At 64.8% G+C, this 13373-nt stretch overlaps 1 protein-coding gene across 1 annotated transcript in view; it reads right to left on the bottom strand.

The window, feature by feature from the left end:
* Positions 1 to 1054: 1054 nt before the first annotated feature.
* SLC2A5 (solute carrier family 2 member 5) overlaps positions 1055 to 13373 on the bottom strand; it is a 15534-nt gene continuing 3215 nt past the window's right edge. The window contains exons 2-12 of the mRNA XM_004607233.2: positions 9546 to 9644; positions 8976 to 9136; positions 7706 to 7830; positions 4813 to 4965; positions 3652 to 3777; positions 3368 to 3555; positions 2874 to 2984; positions 2433 to 2534; positions 2235 to 2310; positions 1836 to 1963; positions 1055 to 1737 (exon numbers count right to left, since the gene is read on the bottom strand). Coding sequence (XP_004607290.2) covers positions 1531 to 1737; positions 1836 to 1963; positions 2235 to 2310; positions 2433 to 2534; positions 2874 to 2984; positions 3368 to 3555; positions 3652 to 3777; positions 4813 to 4965; positions 7706 to 7830; positions 8976 to 9136; positions 9546 to 9644 — 1476 coding nt within the window. The 3' untranslated portion in view covers positions 1055 to 1530. The remainder of the gene's footprint in view (positions 1738 to 1835; positions 1964 to 2234; positions 2311 to 2432; positions 2535 to 2873; positions 2985 to 3367; positions 3556 to 3651; positions 3778 to 4812; positions 4966 to 7705; positions 7831 to 8975; positions 9137 to 9545; positions 9645 to 13373) is intronic.

Genomic DNA, 13373 nt, shown 5'->3' on the forward strand with positions numbered 1-13373 from the left:
GGCCCGGCCCCCTGCCCCTGCCCTCACCCACTGCCCAGCGCCCCCAGGACGTGGCTCTTGGGGACCAGCCAAGGTGCTGGCTCCCAAGCACCCGCCGGGCCCTTCACAAGGTCCAGGCTGGACCTCCTCCTGTCTCGTTGGACTCTCACGTCCTCACCTTCCTGCCAGCCCCTCTGCTGCTCCCCCTCCTGTGTGCCCCCTGTCCACTGCGATGAGTCTCTCGGGGCCTCTGCCAAGTGGACCAGGGCTTCCCGCTCTGTGTGCACCGGGTCCTTCGCAGCCCCCCTGCCGGTGACAGGGACGTGCCGTAAGGCAACCGAGTAGCCACTCACCTTCTTCTTGTCCGCCTGTGGGTTTCTGTGTCCCTGAGACCCGTGTCGGGGCCCAAACACATGGAACCAGTGTTGGGGGGGGGCAGGGGGCCCTGAGCCCATGCAGGGGCCCCGGGCACAGGCCCGGCCAGTCTCTCCCTTCTCCTGGCCACAGCCACCAGACGTTGGCAATGGGCTCCACCAGGACACGAGACTGGCCCGAGCCTCAGCCCCTGTATGGCGGGGGGCGCCAGGGAGAGGGCGGCCGAGGGCAGGGTCCCGGCGAGGTGGCCCTGCCTCTGACTTCTGGCGCTGCCTGTTCCCCTCACCCGTGGCTGGTCCTCATGCGGCCCCCGAAAGGTGGTGCGGGGCGGGGGGTCCCCCCAGTGTCCTCCCGTCTTCTTCATCAGGGCCCTTGATGCCCAGGTCACTGCTAGTCCCACTGGCCTCCGGGCCCCACCTGGCCCCCAACTCACCTCCACCCCCTCCTGCAGGGCCTCCAGAACCCCGCCCTGTGCCCCAAGCTTCCCTCCAGGCACCATCTGCCTTATCCCCCGAGAAAAGACTCCGGCACGGCTGCATGTGGGGGTGCCCCTTGCTCCCCTCTGCGCCTTGTCCAGCCCCTCGGGGCAGCCGCTTCCCCTGCCCTGAATGCACAGGGACGGCTCTCAGGCTCCACCTCAGCGCACAGCGCCCCTGCCTCTGCCCGGCGGGCTCCGGGGGCCCCACAGGCCATGTCCCACATGTCCCGCACAGACCATGTCCCCTGCCCTCCAGGGACTGGCACTCTGGCGGGGCGGGGTCGGGGTCGGGGATGGAGTGGGCCGCTGTAGCCCAGGAAGTGGCCCAGTGTGGCGCGGAGAGATGTTTTATTGGGTGCCCCGGGCACGGCCATCCCCACCCCCGGCCAGATGCCCCGTCCAGACCGCCAGCGTCTCCCTGAGCGCCTGTTGCCGCCCCAGCTTTCTGGACCCCATTTCCGAGGCCTCACACCTCCCCACGCGGGTTTCCGGAGCCAGGTCACAGCGCAGGACGGCTTCTGCCGGAGGCCCCAGGACACGGGGGCACCGAAGGGGGCCTCGGATTCCTTAACCCTTCATCTCGCCCCCACTGTGACGCTGAGTCGGGGGACAGTCCTTGCGGGGGTCCTTCTGCCCCGAGGGCCTGCTCTCATTCTGGAGAGTCAAGGGCGACCCGCCCAGGATACCCCTGGGTCCCCTCAGCTAGTGGCCACAGGAGCAGGGGGCAGGTCCCTGAGCTCCCCCTTGTCCTGGAGAGCATCGGCCGGCGGCGTCTTCTTGGCGAACATCTGGCTGATCTCCACGAACGTCTTGCCCTTGGTCTCGGGGAGGACCAGGCAGATGTAGCCGGCGGTGAGGAAGCACACGGAGGCGAAGATGATGAAGCTGTAAGCGCCCAGGGACTGCTGCGGGGGGCGAGGGGGCCATGGTCAGCTCCTGGGCAGCCACAGGGCCCAGCCGCCAGCCCACTGCCCCGGGAAGGCCGAGGCCTGGCCGCGCTTACCTGGATGAAGGGGAAGACCAGGCCCACGGTGAAGTTGGACAGCCAGTGGACGGTGCCCCCCACCATGAAGGCGGGCGCCCGGGAGGACTGCAGGAAGGCCTCCGTGATGATCAGCGGGGGGATGGGGCCTGCGGGGGGAGGGAAACGGGGCTGTGGTGGGGAGAGCACCCACCCCCGCGGGCCCCGAGCCCCAGCACCCGCAGCAGGGGCCCCCAGCTCTGCAGGCGTCTCTCAGTGGGGAGGCTGGGTGGGGCGGGAGCCTGGGCCTGTGCCAGGACAAAGCACATGCTCCCCCCCCCGCACACTTGGTGAGACGCCCCCCCAGAAGCTCTCAGGGAAGCTCAAGGTGGACAGCGAGGAGGGTGCCCGCCCAGCCCAGAACCTGCTTCCAGGACGCACTGGGTCCGAGGGCGTGTCCCACGACGTACAAGAAGATGCAGGTGATGCTGAGGTAACTCATCCAGGAGACGGTGTCCTGCGGGGCCAGGCAGGTGACAAGTCGGATAGCTGACCCGGCCAGGGGCAGGGGACAGGGCTGGGGGCAAGGCTGGGGGCAGGGCCGGGAGCAGGGGCCTGGGACCTTGCGTGGTCACTCACCTGTAGGACCAGGCCGGCCGTGAGCACGCAGCAGGCCCCGCCGCAGAGCAGGAAGCCGAGCAGCAGCAGGACGCGACGCCCCAGCCGCTCCACCACGAACACCTGGGGGCGGGGAAGGGGCTCAGAGCTGGAGCCCCCACGCCCCACTCCTCCCTGGAGCAGCCGGGCCATGCCCCCACCCAGCTCTGCAGGGTCGCCCCCAACATGTCCTTAAACGGCCGATCGGCCACCTCACTGCCCGCTGCAGAAGGTCTCAGAAGCCAGAGGTGAGAGAAACGAAGTTTCTGCAGCTGGGACGGGACCTCCAGCCCCTCCCCGAGACAGCCCAGGCTAGGGTTCTGCGCCGGGCAAGGGGTGGGCGCGCAGCCTCTGACAAGATGCCCCGCACCGGCTGGACACGTGGCATGTCCTCCATGCACACAGGAGGCCGTGGACACTCACAGAGACCAGCGTGGCCACCACGTTGATGGCGCCAGTGCCCACCGTCACGTACTGGACGTAGCTTGGCTCTATGCCCGTGTTAATGTAGATCTCGTTTGCGTAGTAGTAGATCTGGAAGGCAAGCCCGGGGCCTGGGTCCACTGCACCTGGCCTGGGCCCGGCCCGGCCCGGCCCCGCCCCTCCAGGCCCCGCCCAGGCCCGGTCCTGGCCCACCCCGCCCTGGCCCCACCCGCCCTGGCCCAGCCCCTCCAGGCCCCGACGTGCTCCTGGCCCTGCCCCATCCAGACCCGCCCCGGAAGGCCCCACCCCAGTCTGGCTCCGCCCCCTCCGGGCCCCGCCCCGGCCCCACCCCACCCACCCGGTCCCGCCCCACCCACCCTGGCCCCGCCCCATCCCGCCACCGGCCCCGCCCCATCCAACCCCGCCCCGGGCCTGCCCTGTCCCTCCAGGCCCCGCCCCACCCGGCCCCGCCCCGCCCCCGGGGTCGTCCCTACCGCGTTCACTCCTGACAGCTGCTGGCCGCCCATGAGGCAGATGGTGGAGACCAGCTGCCAGCGCAGGGAGCGCGTGAGGAAGAGCTTCCACACCGACATGGAGCCCGCCGCCTTCTGGGCCTCGTCCTCCTGCCGGATCTCCTCCAACTCATCCTCCACGTGCTCCCAGCCCCGGAGCCTCTGCAGAGCTGAGGTGGGAGCACGGGGCCGGGGGATGGGGGGCCGTCAGGGGTGCAGAGCACTGTGCAGCCCCGGGGTGGGTGCAAGGGAAAGGCCAGACGCACCTTTCCTGGAAGCGCTTGTGTCTTTCTTCTGAATCAGCAGGTACCTGGGGCTCTCGGGGAAGAAGGGCAGCAGGAGCACCTGCACCGCTGCTGGGACGGCTGTGAGCCCCAGGAGGGTGGTCCAGCCTGCGAGGAAGCCAGCGCCACACCCACAGGTCACACCCAGCAGTCACACCCAGCAGCTCACCCCACAGATCACAACCAGAAGCTCACACCTACCAGCTCACATTCACCCAGTTTGCACCCACCCAGTTCACACCCAGCATTCACACCCACCAGCTCACACCTACCAGTCACCTCCAGCGTTCACATCCACCAGCCCACACCCACCCAGTTCACACCCACCAGCTCACACCCAGTTCACACCCACCAGCTCACATCCAGCATTCACGCCCACCAGGTCATATCCACCAGACCACACAAAACCAGCTCACACCCAAACGTTCAACCCAGGAGCTCACACTTGCCCAGCTCACACCCACCCAGCTCATACCCAGCATTCACACCCACCCAATTCACACCCACCAGGTCGCACCCACCCAGCTGCCACAGGCCCCAGGGTCTCCCTGCTCCAGCATTCACTAGCTCCCAACACGAGAATTCTTCCTGCTGCCGAATCCGGAGACCCAGTGTGGGCCGACCCCTGACCTCTCTGCCGCCCTCCTACCGCCCCTGGACCCTCTCATGTGCCCCCTCCACCCTGCTCTCTCTCATTTTTTTGGATTTTACACCCACCCGGCTGTGCTCAGGACTCCTAACTCTGTGCTCAGGGATCAATCTTGCTGGTGCCTGGGGGCCGTGTGGGGTGGTGGGGATTGAACCCAGGGTTGGCCATGTGAAGGGAAGCGCCCTCCCCGCTTGGCTAGGGGTCCCGCCCCTCTGCTGCTTTGTGTTAGTGTGATTGTTTTGGGAAGCTCAAAGGCTGGGACCCCTGCAGAGCTACTGAGTCTGGGCTCTGGGGGAGGGAAGGGGTGGCCAGCCCCAGGGCGGTTGGGGGAGGGGCAACCCCAGAGCCCGGCCATGCCCCAGCCTGGCCAGCTGAGAGAGGCCAGGCCGGCGCCCGCCAGGCCATCCGTCACCTGCACCAGCTGTTCAGAGCCCGCCCTGGCACCCCTGGCACCCATGGGGCGGGGCCGCTGTGACCACCGGCCCTTTGCTCACCTTGGTCATTGCCCAGGATGAAGCTGATGCCCAGGATCTGGGCGATGAGGATGCCGATGGTGATGAAGAGCTGGGGCATCACGCCCAGCGCCCCCCGAAGGTTCCTGGGCGCCAGTTCCCCCAGGTACATGGGGACCACGTTGGAGGAGATCCCTGGGGCGGGGCGGGAGGAAGACTCCGTCAGGAGGAAGGAGCCTGGCGGGGCGGGCCCTGCCGGCCGGCCTGGTGCAGGGTCGGCACAGGCCTCGCGCCTGCCTCTGCTTTGGGCACTGGTAGGGAAGCGACGGCAGCTGGCCACGACGCGGCGGGCACCTGTCCCCGCCCAGCCTGCACAAGGGCTGCCTTGCCCTCAGGCCCTTCCTCCTGGCGCCCGTCCTGCCCCGTGGGTTGTTCACAGAAGACCAGGGGCCTCTGCCGCCGGCGTCACCCTTGGAGACGCTAGTGGACGCGACAAGCCCGGCCGGCAGCCCCTGCTGGTGCGTCAGTAAACTCGGGCCTATCCGAAACCCGGGCAGGCGAGTCACTGCATCGGGGTGCTGGGGACCCGGCCAGGGACACGAGCCCCGGGAGCCGCAGCCAGCCCTGGGCTACTTCTGAGTGTCCCGATCTGGTCTGGGAGGTCATTCTGTGCTGTTTAAACCTGACCCCTTAGGGAGCGGAGACACGTGGGGGCCGGTAGGGCAGCGGGGCGGGGGCGGGGGGGGCCGCCTGCCTTGCATTTGGCTGACCCGGGTTCAATTCCCGGACCCCCCTATCTTTCTCTAAGCCCTGCCAAGAGTCACCCTGAACAGAACCAGGGAAGCAACGAGCATAGCTGGGTGTGCCCCCCACAAAAAGAGCTTAAATAATTTGACAGGCTCCAGTATTTTTCCCACACACATTCCCCACTTACTCCCCTCTAAGGGCCCAGGAGGCTGGGGCAGGGCAGGGCTATTAAGCCTTTGCACCTCATCCAGCTGCGGCTCATAAATACTGTGGGGTGGGGCTGAGGGGATGGGGCTGAGGGGGGAGGCTTTATCTCCTGGGAGAGGAGAAGCGTGTCAGAAGGGGTGACAGAGTCAGGGTTTCTCAGCGTTTCCCCCCTGTGGCCCCTTCTGACATGTTTCCTCCCAAAGGCCCGTGTCCTGCCAGTCTACTCGGTCTTCTGCCATGACCCTTCACTGACATGCCTTCATCTCTGCCCCCCTTACAACATGGGGGGGGGGGTTCAGGGTCCCCTGCTGGGAGACGCAGGGGCCAGACCACGGGAGACAGTGACCAGACAAGAGGCCGTTCTCAACTCCCAGGAGCGCCTGGCCAGTGTTTCAGACACAGCGAGTTCACAGTGGCCATCCCGGGGCCGGGGCAGAGGACAGCAGACAGGCCGCCCGCCCGCCTAGCACGTGGCCTACCGGGGTTCGATCCCCGGCACCACATACGGTCAGGAGTGAGCCCTGAGCACCACCGGTGTGGCTGAAAAAACATAAAGCAGGGGCTGGAGCGATAGCACAGTGAGTAGGGCGTTTGCCTTACACTCGGCCAACCTGGGTTTGATTCCCAGCATCCCATAGGGTCCCCTGAGCACCGCCAGGAGTAATTCCTGAGTGCATGAGCCCGGAGTAACCCCTGTGCATCTCTGGGTGTGACCCAAAAAGCAAAAAAAAAAAGAAAAGAAAAAAAGAAAAAACATAAAGCAAACAGCCCCCTTGCCCGGCGCCTGGGATGCCACGCGGCCACTCCCGGGCGCCTTAGCAGCAGCTGCGCCGTGGGCCGGGGCAGCGCACCTGGTGGGCCTGCATGGGGCCCGTTTTGTGTCCCGGCACCACACACACAGAACCATCTCCCGAGAGTTTCAGAGCTAGAGTTTCCAGCGGGCCCAGGGCCAAGAGGCTGTGGAGGAGCCTTGTGGCCAGCGGGCCTGGTCACTTCATGACAACCGCATCTGGCCAGCCGGTGAGCTGAGAGGGCAGCTGTGAAGAGAGCCAGGCTTCTCCCGGTGAAAAGCCATCCTGGGGCCAGAGCGACAGCACAGCGGGGAGGCGCTTGCTTTGCATGCGGCTGACCCAGGTTTGATTCCCGGCATCCCATAGAGTCCCCTGAGCACTGCCAGGAGTGACTCCAGAGCCAGGAGGAACCCCTAAGCATCACTGGGTGTGACCCAGAAAGCCATGCCTTCTTGGGCTCAGAAGTGTCCTCCCTAGCGGCTGGAGAGACAGGACAGTGGGGACAATGTTAGTGGGCACGTGGCTGACCCGGGTTCCAGCCCCCCGCACCCCAAACAACCCTCTGAGAACCCCCAGGAGGGTTTCCTGAGCACAGAGGCAGGAGCAAACCCTGAGAACAGCCGGGTGTGGCCAAAAAGCAAAACCAAACAGAAAAACAAAACCAGGGTATCAAAGGGCTGGAGCGATAGCGCAGTGGGTAGGGCGTTCGCCTTGCACATGGCCGACCCAGGTTCGATTCCTCCGTCCCTCTCGGAGAGCCCAGCAAGCTACCGAGAGTCTCTCGCCCACACAGCAGAGCCTGGCAACTCCCCGTGGCGTATTTGATATGCCAGAAACAGTAACAGCAAGTCTCACCATGGAGACGTTACTGGTGCCCGCTCGAGCAAATCGATGAGCAATGGGATGACGATGACAGTGACAGTGACTCCTCCGGCACTGACCCAGCCAGCCATCGAGCCGGCTTCCTCCCCCCGAGGCCTTCCCCGTCCTTGCGGGAGCCTTGCCCCAGCAGAGCGAGCCCATCTGCGCATGTCGGGGTCTCCAGCTCGGCCTTGCAGGGGTGCAGTCCCAGGACAGACTCACGGGCGCAGCATGTTCTGAAGGCAGGGGAGCCGCCCGGCCTGAGATGCCCCTCCGTGGGCTCGGACCCCGCCCCCGGCCGGCCTCAGGACGGGCCGTGCCCCCCTTACCTGCGCAGATGCCCACGAAGACCCTGCCCACGATGACCATCTCGTAGGAGCGCGCGAGCCTGCTCAGGCCCATGCAGAAGGCCGGCCCGATGGAGAAGACGTTGTTCAGCAGCAAGGTCCCTTTCCTGCACGGGAGCCAGTGTCAGTGGGGACAGGGCTGCCCCCGACCTTCGCGGCCCCCCGGGACCCCCGACTGCTGCCAGCCCCCTGCCAGGCCCTCGGAAATGGCCCAGAGTGTGGCACAGAAAAAGCGTTTTGAAAAACATCACTCACTCAGAGCCTTCACAGCAGCTTCTGTTTTGTTTTGGGGCTTGGGGGGCCACACTGGCTATATTCAGGGCTCACTCGTCGAGGGGTCAAGGCTTACTCCTGGCTCTGTGCTCGGGACCATATGCAGCGCCGGGGACTGACCCGCGTCAGCTGCACGTAAGGCACCCGCAGGCCAGGAGCAGCCCCAAGCACGGCTGGGTGTGGTGCAAAACACACACAAAATGGAAAATCGAAAGAAAGAAATGCGAACCCCACTTACCCACTGAGGGAGCGACGGGACTCAACAGCATGGCCCTAACTGCCCACGTGTGGGGTAGAGACAGCCCATGGGCTGCAGCCTGCACGAGGCTCCGCATCTACCCTCCCCCCACAATGACCTCGAGCACTGGGCCAGGAGTAGCCCGAGCACCAGCAGGTATGGCCTATGTGCTACGCAAAAAAAAAAAAAAAGCAAATCAAAGAGAAAAAGAGGGCCCGAAGGTTTGTTTTCAAGAACAGAAGATAGAAGGGGGCAGAGAGCTAAGACAGCGGGCAGGACGCTGGCCTCATGGGTGGCTGGCCTGAATTTGACCGAGGCATCCCATATAGTCTCCCAGCCCCTCCAGGAGTCAGCCCTGAGCACAGAGCCAGGAGTCAGCCCTGATGAGCACTGCAGAGTGTGCCCCCCCAAAAAAAAACAAAACAGAACAAAAAGAATAAAAGTACAAAGCAAGCGGGAGGGGGCGGGAGGTATAATGGGGTGGTTGGTGATGGAATATGGGCACGGGTGAAGGGAAGGGTGTTTGAGTACTGTATAACTGACATAATCCTGAGAACTTTGTAACCCTCCACATGGTGATTCAATAAAATTTAAATTAAAAAAAAAAAGTACAAAGCAAGAGAGCAGGAAGGGGGCGAGTCCTGATTCCACCCTGACCCAAGACCCCGCCCCTGGCTCTAAGGCGCTGGCCGGTTCCCCACGCGCTCCCGGACCGGACGGGGACCCGCGGCCGCCGCTCACCTGCCGAATCTGTTCACCGAAGGGCCGACCAGGAAGGAGCCGATGAGGCCCCCGAGGGGGAACATGGACACGGACAGAGACCAGAGCAGCGTCAGCCGAGACTCACTCAGGAACTGGCCCGTGCGCCCGTGGTGGGTCTCGTTGTAGAAGTTCTTCATGTCCTGCAGAGGCGGCGGGAGCGGCCGGCGGCTGTGGGGCTGCTCTGCAGACACCCGCCACCCCACACTCCTCGTCCCCAAGGAGGGGTCCGCGGGGCCTCGCCCCAGCGCCAGGCCCTCCATGGCAGAGAGCTGGGACGGGCAGGGGTGCCGCTGCGTCCCGGGAGGAGGGGGCTGGGCCCTGGTCGGGAGGGCCGTGCCAGCGGCCAGGCCCAGGGCCGGAGCAGCACAGCTGGGCGCCCTGGGGCCCGGGGCCTCCGTCCGGCACAGGAAGAGGCCAGCTTCCTGGGGGCCTGCGTCAGCCAGGCTGAGGCTGTGTCCCTGCCTCTCACTGGAGCAGCCGCGGTGAGGTGCCCGATGCTGACCTCGCCCCTCGCTTCCTGGTGGCCGGTGCCACTGACAGGTGACCTACCTTCTCCGGGGAGTTGATGACGGCCACGTTGTAGCCATACTGGAAGGACGAGCCAAAGGTGGCCACCAGTGTAGTGACCAGGAGCACCCACGTCAGCCTCTGCGCACAGGAGAGCGGGGGTCATGGAGCGGCCGGCGGGGGTCCCGGAAGAGTTCCGGGATGTCAGGAAGAGGCACGGCAGGACCGAAGGGCCCCCAAGGGCACCCAGCCCCTTTCAGGCAGACCCTCTGCCCTGGGGGAGTGGCCTGTGGGTGACGGCCAAGCCTCCCCCCTACTGCCACCCCCCCAGTTATTCATTGAGCCAGGGCTGAGTGGCCCTGGGTGGGAGAACGTGGGACAGAAGCGGAGGGTCACCACTCAGGGCTGGAGAGACGCGATGGCGGGGACGGTGCCGCCCTGCATGTGGCCGACCTGGGCTCGATTCCCAGCACCCCACAGGGTCCCCGGAGGCCGCCAAGAGTAATCCCTGAGCACTGCTGGTGGTGGCACCAAACAAAATAAGAAATCTCTACTGAGACTCCCAAACTGATTTGATTGACGGTACCTGGGACCACCAAGCACTGCCAGGAGTGATCCCTGAGCACTGCTGGGAGCAACCCAAATACCAGAGTGTGTGGGGGAGAGAGAGAGGAGGGGAAATGGGAGAGAGGGGAAGAGGGGGAGAGAGGGAGAGGGTGAAGGGGAGGGAGAGAGGGAGAGAAATAGATGGGGAGAGAGGAAGAGAGGGAGACAGGAGAGAAAGAGGGTGAGAGGGAAAGGGAGGGAGAGAGGGAGAGAGAGAAGGAGGGAGGGAGAGAGGGAGAGAGAGAAGGAGGGAGGGAGAGAGGGAGAGAGAGAGGGGGAGAGAGAAGGAGGGAGGAAGAGAAGGAGGGAGAGAGGGAGAGAGAGAAAGGGAGGGAGGGAGAGAGGGAGAGAGAAAGAGGGAGACAGAGAAGGAGGGAGAGAGGGAGGGAGAGAGGGAGGGAGAGAGAGAAAGAGGGAAAGAGAGAAGGAGGGAGGGAGAGGGAGGGAGAGAGGGAGAAGGAGAGAGAGAGGGAGAGAGACAGAGAAGGAGGGAGAGGGAGAGAGAGAGGGAGAGGAGGAGGAGGGAGGGAGACGGAGGGAGAGAGGGAGAAGGGGGACAAAGCGAGGGCGCCATCATGCTGTTCCCTTCGGCCCGGCCTTCCCTGCAGCGAGCACAAGGCGCATGAGTACCAATGTCGGGCCCTAAATACATCCTGTGACAATACCCCAGCTTGAGGACAAGGGCCTGTCTCTGAGACCCTTCATGACCAGGACATTCATGAGGACCTGGGGGGGGGAGTGGGTTGGGGGGCAGTGAGGACCCAGAGGTCACTGCCCCACTGGGCCTCGCGTCCCCCTCCCAGAGGACCCGCCTGACCACCCCTGCCACACCCCAGGGAGCGGCTCCCGTCCTCCACCAAGCGGGGGGCCACAAGGCCACAGAGCCACAGGGCTGGAGGTGTCCCCCACATCCGTCCCACCCGCCCCCCCGAGACGCTGTGGGGGTGCATTCCCGCCCGCACTAGGCCCCCCAGTGTCTCTGCAGGAGCGGGGAGAGCGGCCCCCAAACTAATGACCCTCCTGGGTGTTGTTGGAGAGGGAGGGAGGGGAGAGGAGGGGAGGTAGAGGAAGAAGGGAAGGGGCGGGGAGAGGAAGGAGGGAAGAGGAGGCCAGAGGAAGAAGGAACAAGGATGAATCCATCCCATACGCCCGACACACACATCCTGGGCACAGAGAAACCCGTTCCCGGCCCCGGGAAACAGTGCCCACTGCAGTCCGAGCTGGGCACCAGCCTGGCCCTCTGCGCTGAAGGCCTGCCCCGCGGGGGCAGGGCCGGGGCTCGGTGGCAAAGTGCTTGCTGTGCCGTGGCTGACCCAGCCCTGAGCACCGTTGGGAATGGCCCCAAACACCTCCAGAGCTTCCCGGAACAGTCACAACTCCACGCTTTTGGAAAAGGAAAATTTTGGACATAGATCTGCAATGATCATGCAATGATCCACGATTCCTACCCCCTGTCAATGGGCGAGGACCCCCCCTGCCTCCCACAATGCAATGCGGTGATTAAACAGTTAATCCCGAGAGCTGGAGCAATAGGTCAGCGGGTAGGGCGTTGGCCTTGCACGCGGCCGACCCAGGTTCAAATCCCAGCATCCCATTGGGTCCCCTGAGCACCGCCAGGAGTGATTCCTGAGTGCAGAGCCAGAAATAACCCCTCGGCATCGCCGGGTGTGACCCAAAAAGCAAAAGTAAAAGTTCATTCCTGTGAAATGCTTAGAAACCCCCCTGGGGCAGCCGGTGTCCCCACCCTCGTCTGCAAGGAGACAACCGAGGAATGAGGAACTGAGCCATAGCACAGCGGGGAGGGCGTTTGCCTCACACGCAGCCAACCCGGGTTCGATCACCAGCATCCCTTAGGAGCACCACCAGGGGTAATTCCCGAGCATGGAGCCAAGAGTAACCCCTGAGCACCGCTGGCTGTGCCCTCCCCAACAACCCCTCCACCAAACAAAAGACAGACATGACAGTGATGGGGGGTCTCGGGGGCTCCCTTCCCCAACACCGGGCGGGCTGGGGAGGGGCGCTCTGGCGTCCCACTGCCCTCGGGGCCATTTTTGCTTCTAATCTTTCCTTTCTTTTTGGGCCAAGTCCCCCTCCCTGACGGAATTTCCCGAAACATGAAGGCAGGTTCTTTCCCCCGCCAGGGACCAGAGCAGAGGGGCAAAGTTGAGGCCAGGGAGGGGCGGCTCTGGGCCCCAGGTCAGCACCCCGGAGCAAGCCCGTCCTTGGCCACCGGTGAGGGCGGCCGAGATGCCCCCGGAGCTGGGCCCCTCAGGGGGGGCGGCCAGTACCCTGAGCCTGCAGGACGCCAAGGAGCTCACTCAGCCTCCTGGAGAGCCAGGCGGGGAGGGGCCTGTGTGATGGACACTGGGCCGGAAGTGCCCAGCGCGCGGAGTGCGGGTGCCCCTGCTGACAGCAGGGAAGCCCAGGGCCCGGAGGAGGACAGCGGGTGTGGGACGGGAAGCTTCTGCAGCGTCATCGGTAACTGGCCCCCCCCGAGGCCAGGGTCCTGGAGGGTCCTCACGATCGCGGGGGTCGTCCATGGCACCAGACCAGCCGACCACGTGGCCAGCCCAGCCATGATCAAAGTTCAAAACTCAGAGAACGCTGTCCACCGAACCAGGGCCAGCGAACATTCCGGAGCCTGGAGTCAGAGCAGGTGTCCTGGCTTCCCCGAGGCTTCCTACTTGGGGACACAGGGCCTGGGATGGGTCAGCCCTGGCCTTGACACAGCAGAGAGGGCCACTGAGGGGGTTCCACCTGCGGCTGTACCGGGAGTCACAGCTAGGTGGCGCAGATCAGACCACGGACCCCCCCAACCCCAAGTCTCCTCCCCTCCTCTCCTCTCCCCTCCCCTCCCCCTCCCCCTCCCCTCCCTTCTCCTCCCCCTTCTCTCCCTTCCCCCTCCCTTCCCCTCCCCTACTCTCCCCTCCCCTCCCCTCCCCTCCTCTCTCCTCCCTTCCTCTCCCTTCCCCTCCCTTCCCCCTCCCCTACTCTCCCCTCCCCTCCTCTCCTCTCCTTTCCTCTCTTCAACTCCTCTCCTCTTCCCACCTCTCCTCTCCTCTCCCCTCCTCTTCTCTTCTGTTCTCTTCTCTCCTCTCCCTAATCTGTTACCAGAGGAGAGGAGAGGAGGGGAGCAGAGGGAAGGGGATAGGAGGGGAGGGGAGAGGAGGGGAGGAGGAAAGGAGAGGAGAGAGGGGAAAGGAGAGGAGAGGAGCCGTAAGAGAAAAAGAATTTAGGGACTTTTTCAGGGGGTCAGGCGGGTCC

This window comes from Sorex araneus, chromosome 5, assembly GCF_027595985.1.
Source record: "Sorex araneus isolate mSorAra2 chromosome 5, mSorAra2.pri, whole genome shotgun sequence".
Lineage (NCBI taxonomy): Eukaryota > Metazoa > Chordata > Mammalia > Eulipotyphla > Soricidae > Sorex > Sorex araneus.